Source organism: Endocarpon pusillum, assembly GCF_000464535.1.
Source record: "Endocarpon pusillum Z07020 unplaced genomic scaffold scaffold6980, whole genome shotgun sequence".
NCBI classification, from domain to species: Eukaryota; Fungi; Ascomycota; class Eurotiomycetes; order Verrucariales; family Verrucariaceae; genus Endocarpon; species Endocarpon pusillum.
In genome coordinates, this window is record NW_006916625.1 from 1,883 (window position 1) to 10,740 (window position 8,858).

General features: G+C 46.0%; 2 protein-coding genes across 2 annotated transcripts; both read right to left on the reverse strand.

The window, feature by feature from the left end:
- Window positions 1–1,380: 1,380 nt before the first annotated feature.
- On the reverse strand, window positions 1,381–3,328 carry EPUS_09392 (uncharacterized protein; the record flags this gene model as incomplete). Its single annotated transcript, XM_007807507.1, has 2 exons — window positions 1,381–1,815; window positions 2,939–3,328. The coding sequence occupies 2 exons, from the start codon at window positions 3,326–3,328 to the stop codon at window positions 1,381–1,383; spliced, it is 825 nt and encodes a 274-aa protein (XP_007805698.1).
- Window positions 3,329–6,557: 3,229 nt separating this feature from the next.
- On the reverse strand, window positions 6,558–8,590 carry EPUS_09393 (uncharacterized protein; the record flags this gene model as incomplete). Its single annotated transcript, XM_007807508.1, has 3 exons — window positions 6,558–7,685; window positions 7,904–8,290; window positions 8,411–8,590. The coding sequence occupies 3 exons, from the start codon at window positions 8,588–8,590 to the stop codon at window positions 6,558–6,560; spliced, it is 1,695 nt and encodes a 564-aa protein (XP_007805699.1).
- Between the last annotated feature and the right edge of the window lie 268 nt (window positions 8,591–8,858).

Below are 8,858 nucleotides of genomic sequence, written 5' to 3' on the forward strand. Positions count from 1 at the left end.
TTTTTTAAGTTATCTTTTATAGTTTTAATTATTTATCTTAATTGTTATCTTAATTAAAGGTAACAACTTACTAAGTTAATTAATCTTAGATAGGTCATTTTTAATAGAGTCTTTTAGCCCTTTGTAAAAGATAGCTGATAAGGCAGAGTCCTCTTAGTCTATTTATAAGGCAATCTAGTAGAATCTGGAAGTGTAGTCTGCAGCAGATCTCTTCTGCCTTATTCGTAATAGGTCTCTTTTAGCTTTCTTGACTATGTCCACATTCTTATATACTTGTTTAATCTTAATTACAAAGTTAGCAAAACTATAAAAGATCTATTATATATCTAGTTCTTAGTCCTTTATTACCTCTTTAAGTTTATCTTTAAAGTAGAGTTTAAACTAGTTATGTATAGCTCCTTAAAGAAAGATAACTATATATAAGATCTTCTTTTTATTAGTATTTACTACTTATATATAGAATAAAAAGTTAATTTATAATTAATTTAAGAATTCTTAAAGTTTCTTTTTATTTTTATAAAATAAGTCTAGTAATATAACTTTAAATTATATATTTCTTTTTTAGTCTTTAATAATAATAATATTTATTAGTCTTAAGATAACTAATATAATATATATTTTTAAATAATATATATAATATTTATTTAATTATATTTAATATTTTAAAAAATAATAATTAAAGTATTAAAGCTTAATTAGTTAAGATAAATCTTAATTAAAAGCTAAGTCTAAAGAGTTAGTTAAGTAAAATAAAAAGTATAATAAATAATATTAAGATGTCTTTAACTTAGATATAAGCTAATAATATAAATTAATTATAAAGACTATAAAACTATCTAGGAAATAAGCGTGCTTATATAGAGTAGAAGATTCGTGCTTAGAGTTGATCATCCTAATCACCTCTAATCATTGCTTATAAGTGCTCACCCTGATCACCTCTGATCATTGCTCATGAGTGCTCATCCTGATCACCTCTGATCATTACGTTGTCCAGGTCTGACCATGTGTGTAATTCAGGGTCCAGTCCTGTCCAAGTCTGTCATAGTCCCTTCGCAGAGTGCCAGGCAGCTCCGTAGTGCCTGTCAGTGCTTGGCGTGTTCACGTGCTGTAACACTTGTTTTTTGAGTGATCAAGCTGTTAGAGGCGTAATAAGAGGCTGAATTTAAGCGTTAGAGGGTATAGAAGGTTAAGATATTAGGTTTTAAGGAGGAGAAACTTAGTATTCTTTAACCTTTTTAAGCATAATAGCTAGCTTATAAGGAATCACCGCACTAGTAGGGCATGTTGAACGTCATAGCTTCGGCAGACTTGGAATTTGTACAAGTACAAACTCTAGACCCTCCTCGCCTTCCCCGTGCAACAAGACCATCTTATAGGAATTCACCCTCTTCTTCTGCCATAGACGACGACTTGATTTTTCAGGGGTCCAAGCACAGAGGCCGATGGGTCGCAGTGGTGCTCGAGTAAGGCGTAGAGCTCACGCTGTGTGATTCCCATCAGGTAGCCCGTACCCAACAGGATATTGCGCAACTTGGCGTTCTCGGTCTGGACGCCGTCCTCCAGCATTACGCCGAGATTTAAGGTTGCAGCTTTTTGGCCCGAGCCAGTGCGATGACGTGCGAGGGTGTCTTGCTGAGAACATCCCGCTGCGTAGTTATCCTGGGTGATGGATCCGATTGCGTCAGCTATTGAGGATAGCATGATGAAGAAATCCATGCCTTTGGGTAAAAGCACATATAGACTATAGGAGTCTTGGACCTTGGATTCAGTTGCCTCTGTCAAACTTTTGTAGGACATCTGCTCGAAAACGGAGTCCTATGAACGATCGCAGGGACTTTGTTAGAGCTCAGATATTTGGCCCACTCTCGAAATCATCGATGACTGGACACATCCTTTGATCGGTGGCATTATTTGGGTCAGTTACGCAAGAACCGATCTCACAAGGCCGAAACTCGAAATGTCGCATGCAAGGACTTCCAAATGAACACCCTGACCCCTCAACTCTTGAAGGAAGCTGTTTGCCGTCGCGAATGAGGTTCTTCGCACCCACACAGTGTATCCAGTCAACCCAAATTAGTCAAATCAAATAAATCAAATCACGTTTGTCAAATTAATCAAATAGGGTCTTGGCAGAAAAGTTGTATATTTTGGCATATTTTGGCATGTTTTTGTTGAAGAAATAAAAGTCTTGGCGGACTCCCTTTGCGAGATGGAAATTCATCTTGACAGTTATCCTACCAAAATTATTGCTTACTAAGATTTGACTCGTTTGACAAATGAATCAAATGAACCAAATCGGCGCTAAATTTGGTTCATTTGATTTGATGGATACCCTGGCACCACAACCTCTCCCAGGCTGCCAGAGATGAGGTAGCTGGCGTTCTGCCCAAAATACCAGGTGGGCTTAATATCAAGAACAGTTTAATGGCCGTAAGCTATATCATCATACCGCCAAGATTGCGGCTTACCTTGACTATACCATCTTGTCGCAGCTCGACAATAATTCTTGCCCGCATTTTCCCGGTTGAATAAATGTGGATGTGTTCAGCGGCAGGAGCGCTCATTGGCCGCGTTTCCTACGCGAAATCCCTGCGTTTTGATTGGTCAATTTCTGCTGCAATTTCGCGGCTAATTTCGCTGTGCCGTACAGCAAATTTGTACTTATTTCTGCGCCCTGCGCAGCTTTTTTGAACGAACAGAGCCATTTCTTCCTTCTGCTGCACAGGATGCTTTCTTGACCTCGTCGATGCTTTACACATGTGGAGGCTGAGCTGGCCGAATCTTGCCACCACCTAACAACGACACCACGTCATCCTTGACTTCCTGCATCAACCTTGAACGATGCTGGTAAGCTTCATTAAGGTCGATGGCATGTAAGGAAACGTTCTTGGCGAATGGAAACATCGGTAGGAAGCCGTTTGCAGGATAACCTTTTTACCAATTCGAGGAACCGACCGAACGGCGCCAGACACTCCCATGTGCTGACAATGGCATCTCCACTCTGTGAGTTCAGCACAATGGCGACACCGCCACGTTCGCGGGTGAGTCTTCTCATTCCCAGAGTGAAAGATGCATTCCTGCTATAGAAGATGTGATACTCGGAGATGTCATAAAGGTCCATCAGAAGCCTCTTCTTATCGTCGGAGCGAACTGTCACATAGATATTAGGGTTAAATAATTTAGCTATCTGGATCGCCGCCCGGCCAGTCCTTCCAGCCCCAGAGTGGATCAGGATGGACTCGCCATCTGTTGTTCGCGCCACGTGGTGCAGAGCATTGTCAGCCGTGATGAACACTACAGGCAAGGCGGCGCCTTCAAGGAAGGACATATGCTCAGGTTACGTACGGCATTGCATGGACGGCTTTATAACAGGCATAAGTCTGACACGTGCCGGCGCGTTGGCACAAACTTTGTCGCCTGGCTTAGATCTTTGCGCTGGTCTCCGACCTGTAGAACAGTTCCGGCGCATTCAGAGCCATGGTAGTGCTGGGTATTCAACCAAGAGCAATCAAATAGCCCCGGAAATTGACACCACTGGCAGTCAGTGGGTCCATCAAGTTAAATTAGTCAATCAAATCAAATCATATCGGCCTCCTTGGATTTGACAAATTACTACTAGTAATTACGTAGTCAGGATATTTTCGATGGAAAGACAATAGTCTTGGCGGACACTCGATCTGGACGAGAATTCAGGTTGTCAGACGCTATTTCTACGCGGTACCCCTGCACTGACTTGGACCTTGATTTCGATGACACCGGGATCCAATAGTCTCCCTAAGCCTCTATCCTCGATGAATTCCAATGTCGCAAGTAGACCAGGTGAGGATAGTATGCTCAAGCGAAGAGCAAGCACTTCGCCGAATTGCTTGGTCTAACGTTGTTGAGTTGCAAGTCTTGACGCAATGTCCCGTTCAAGTACGAGTAGTACTAGTAGTCAGCTTCAACAAATCTAACGTTATCAATCTAGACGTCCTTCTCTTTCCACGTACTCTGGCTCGCAGTCATCCACCGATGCGCTGAGCGTCTCTTACACTTCCGGAATTGTTTTGGCGAGCGTGAAACCGTTCTCCTATAGTTCAAACGCCATTCCGCAACATAATCTCTAGGGCGAAACCTCCTTTTTCAACCAAATTCGCCTCGAGAGGACATCAATAACATCGTGGTTTTCACGACAAGAGTAACGCCTGAACGTAATCTGCAACATTTTCTATCTGGGCTGAGCGGCGAGAAGGCGCCCTGGCCATGTAAGTAACGCAAGAAACGAGGTTATTTTAGAAAATACTGTGCAGGTTCTGCTACATCAAGGGTGAATTTTGATCTTACCACGACTAACTACTAGTATGAAACTTGAGACCAAACTCATCAAGTTTTGAGTTTGGACACCCGATCTTTCAATACATTTACTTCTTCGTTATTGCTTCTCTTTGACTTCTCAAAACTTATCACTTCTTATTATGATTATCTTAGGACTTTCCAACATTTTAAAGTCAAAATCAAACGAATCAAAGCCACTTGCCTAACTAAGCAACTTGAAGAGATTTCAATATGTCATCTGATCCCAGCAAACAGTCTCACTCTGTCGGGGACCCCCCTAGATCTAGTCAATCGGGTGGATCTGGGGACCGTCTACATTCCCCTCCACAACCACAACAGTCACGCTCACAGCGGTCGCCCCCACAACGTTCGCCCATCCTATGTCCAGCCTCAGAACGCTCATCTTCACCAAGGGCAGCCTCGTCAAACGCGGCCTCACTAAGTTCCCTCCCATCAAGTGCAGCGTCACTAAGTTTACCCTCGCCAAGTGCAGCCTCAATAAGTGCAGCTCCACCAAATTCATCCCCACAACCGCGAAGACGACACCCTTTAGCCCCTGCTGATCCAGCCCATCCAGCCGGTCCAGCCGGTTCCTCAAGATCGGGTGGTGGATCTAGACCGTTACCAGCCCGAGAGACTCCTCGTGGACTGGGTGCATCACTGACTAGAAAGAATCCTCATCTACGCTATCCTCCGGTTCCGCAACCACAATTCCCCACCCCCCCCATGAATGAAGTGCCCTTAACAGCAGGAGAGACGATTAGTGATAACCCGACACGTCAATTGACGTATATAAACCGCCCCTTGACACACTCTAGAGATCGAGGACGACAGCGGGCCGTGAGGGAGATGACAACTTTGACCGCGCCAAGCCCCATATCTATCACCAGAGATGGTAACTTGGCCAGGCCGCCAACATCACCTCAACAGCCGCCGCAGCAAGAGGAAGGACTGCGACAGCTCCAGCTCCTCCTGCTACTCCACCTAACCCAAGGTGATCATCTTCAGCGAATGCAGCGAGAAATCCAAAGGTTCAGACAATCCCCATCAACGCTACCTTTGCAGTGTGACGGCTGCCGAGGATTGATTGCTTGCTGGGAGGCTTGCGTTGGACACACCCCAGAACAAAGACAGGACTGCGCGAAAGTGACCATGGTTGCTTCTGCCCAATGCTGCGTAGTAGGATGTGTGGTCTTGGCTCTCCGGAGTTTGCTTCCTTTATTTTGATGCTATTCTACAACTTTGCTGCCTTCTTTGGTTAGGGGTGACTCACACGCTTGCGGGTTGGTCGGGTCCTCGAGCACGGCACTGAGAAGGGCCAGGACAGGATTGGACTACTGTCGGGACAAGGTGACACCATCACGAACGAGATCATAAATACTAACTACGGAGTGGGATAGATAAATGGCGATGGCGAAGCGGAGCTTGCATTTGCATTCTCATTGGAGCACAAACGGCATGACTGAGTAGGGGACTTGATAGAGACAGGATAGGATGGACGAAGCATGGATGGATGGATGGATACTAGTAACTCTTGTTCCCTGTAATCTCTTCTCTAATCTCTGCGCTCATTCATACGGACGATTGGTCTACAGTCAAACTCAAACTTTTCCTTTCCTTTCTCATCTTATCAAATAGAGAGTACAACGGTATACCTAACTACTACTAGTAATTAAAGGATACCGTAAAGCCGATAGAACCCCGCTACGTTTAGTCACAGAGAGCTATGTAATTGCGTTCCAGATGCACCGTTGAGAGCGCTGGTATGAGGGTGAGGTTGAGGTTGAGTGATTCGAATATGGAGTACGAAGAAAACCTCAAGCAAACCTCATCCCTCACTGCTGACACAACGGAGAAAGAGCCTGGGTGTGTAATACAGGCGCAGGCAGATGTGCTGATAGGACAGTTTAACTCTGCAACGCTTTGTAGGGTTTGGCTGCCATACTGTGAGTTTTCGCTTATTGGTGATTATGCAAAATCTTACGTTGAATCCTGGGACGATGGATAGGGAATTGCACAAATATAACAGAAGTGCATTGTTGAATTTGAACAAAGGGTGTTTGCATGAGCCCAAACCCGCCATCTCTGTATTTTTAAGAATGACCGATCACATTAGAACACGCTCGTGTGTGTTGGGTCTCAAGCAGTCGGTCAGTGATGAGAACAAGAAGTCAGACAAGGTGATCAGTGCTTGCTCAGCCATCATATCGAGCTACCTCAATTCGAAGGATGCCTGACCGGTTTCAATCCGTCAGACGCACTTTTCTCCCCTCCATATCGACGCCATAAATTTCGACGTTATCTACACCCTCTTTTGCCTCTTGTCCCACCAATCCTTGCTCGGTACGATGCGCACGATCCAGACTCATTTTCCTCACATACACACTACCCAACGCCGCTACTCCACTCAGCGCGCACATGACCGCCCAGACGATCCTCAGAGAGTCGGCGTATGCCCGTACTAGGGCAGCCTTGTTGTCTCCCTCCGGCAATCCCTTGATCTGCTGGACTAGACGCGATGCGTCTCTCGAGTAGGCAAGCGCATCAGCGGCCAGGGCGGGAACGGCCATCAGGCGCTGCTTCATCTGGTTTTGAAAGATGGTGCCTCCAATGGCGACGCCAACGCACTGGCCCAGGCAGCGAAAGAAGACGAAGATCGTCACCGCGAAGGCCATATCGCTGTCGCTCGAGGCAGCCTGGTTGACGAAGGTGAGTGATGTGTAGAGAAGGCCGAGACCTACGCCGGCGGGTAAAGTAAGGAAGATCCACTGCACGGTTGTGGTTTTCACGTTCAGTAGGCATGTGATGCCGCCTCCGAGCGTGGCGGCGAGCCAGCCAGCCCAGGTTAGGACACGGAAGTCGCCTGTCTTTGCGATGATGATGCCGGCTATGATCGAGACAGGAGCGATGGTGAAGGTGGCGGGGAAGAGAGCAACACCCGTGATGATGGGATCATATCCTTTGACACCTTCGTAATAGAGCGGCAGGAAATAAAGCAAGCTGTAGACAATGAGGGCTGTGATGAAATTGGCGAACAGTGAATAGGCCATATTGTAGCTCCCAAGAACACTGAGTCGCATGGTCGGCTCCTTTGCGACATACTTTTCGTACAAGAAGAATCCAGCGAGACCAGCCGAGCCTAGTACCAGAGGAACAAGAGTATGCCATGAGGTCCATGGGTATTGTACGCCGCCCCAGGTTACGGGAATTAGGAAGGTGGTCAAGGCGGTGATGAAAATGGCGTTGCCAAACCAGTCAACACGTTTGAGTTTCTGGACTGTCGTGCCAGGCACCAATTTCAGCCTTACGAATAGGGGAACCATGACCAATGCCAGGGCAGCAAAGGGAAGATTAATCCAGAAAATCCACCTCTGTATCATTAACGTTCGTCAGTACCTGGAGAACTGATGCCAACCCAGTTATCGAGGATTGAAGACGGTCAGAGACAATTTTCTGATAGGTTATAATACCTAATAACTCGCCAGAAAGTCTGAAATAGAGTGACAACCAAATGGTACGTGATGAGTGTTGAAGACTCAAGCTCAAGCAATTTTCTTTGTGCGCGACTTTACAAAATAGGAGGACTTACCCAGCTCGCTTTGTATGCCAATGCTCCCCCAATGACTGGACCTGTCACAGAACCGAGGGCCCAGATCCCTCCAATGATGCCGGAATACAGTCCGCGTAGCCGCATGGGTACCAGATCGGTAATGATGATGTCGTTTAGTAAAACTATCCCACCACCGCCAACGCCTTGCATGGTGCGACCAACGAGCATGACGATTGAATTCTGTGCTACACTCGAGATGATAATACCGATGGTAAAACAGAGGATAGCGAAAGTAAGAGTCGGCAAGCGGCCGAATATGTGCGATATAGCGCCGAGAGGAAGGAGAAAGACGGTTGAGGTAAGAAGAAAGCTAGTTCCAGTCCAGAAGGACTCGATCGCAGTGCCGTTTAGGTCTACTGCCATGATCTGGAGTTGACATTATGTGAGAGTTAGAGGTGAATAGAAGGCCGGCAGAAGAAGAGATACATTGTATATGGACAGAGGTTAGAGGAGAAAGGATATGAAGAAAAGGAGAAGTGGACGAACAGGCAACGCGACTGAGACAGATGTGCCATCTAATGAAGCCATCATTGCCAGAAGAGCCAGTGATGAGAAAGCCATATAAAAGCGGTAACCTGGCTTGAAGCTCGCTGCTGCCGTTTGCACCTCCATCTCCATCTGCTCGATCTTCTGTGCCTCTCTTTTCTCGTGCATACGCCGATCCATTATCGCCGCTGTTGCGCTATTTGACCTGCTTGCCTGTTGAGGACGCTTGCTTCATCGAGGCTCTCACCAGCCTGTGGTCAACAGGGTCGTCTTCCGCAACATTACACTTCCAGAAACCCAAGAGCCTCTCGAAAAGAAGGCGTAGTATGCAAATTCGATCAAGTACCAGGTACTACCTAGCTAGTGTAGCATCATATCAATTTACTCATCAGATACCCGCTATTGGTTAACTGACCAAATCACTCACCGTACGTATTGTAGTGCCGCA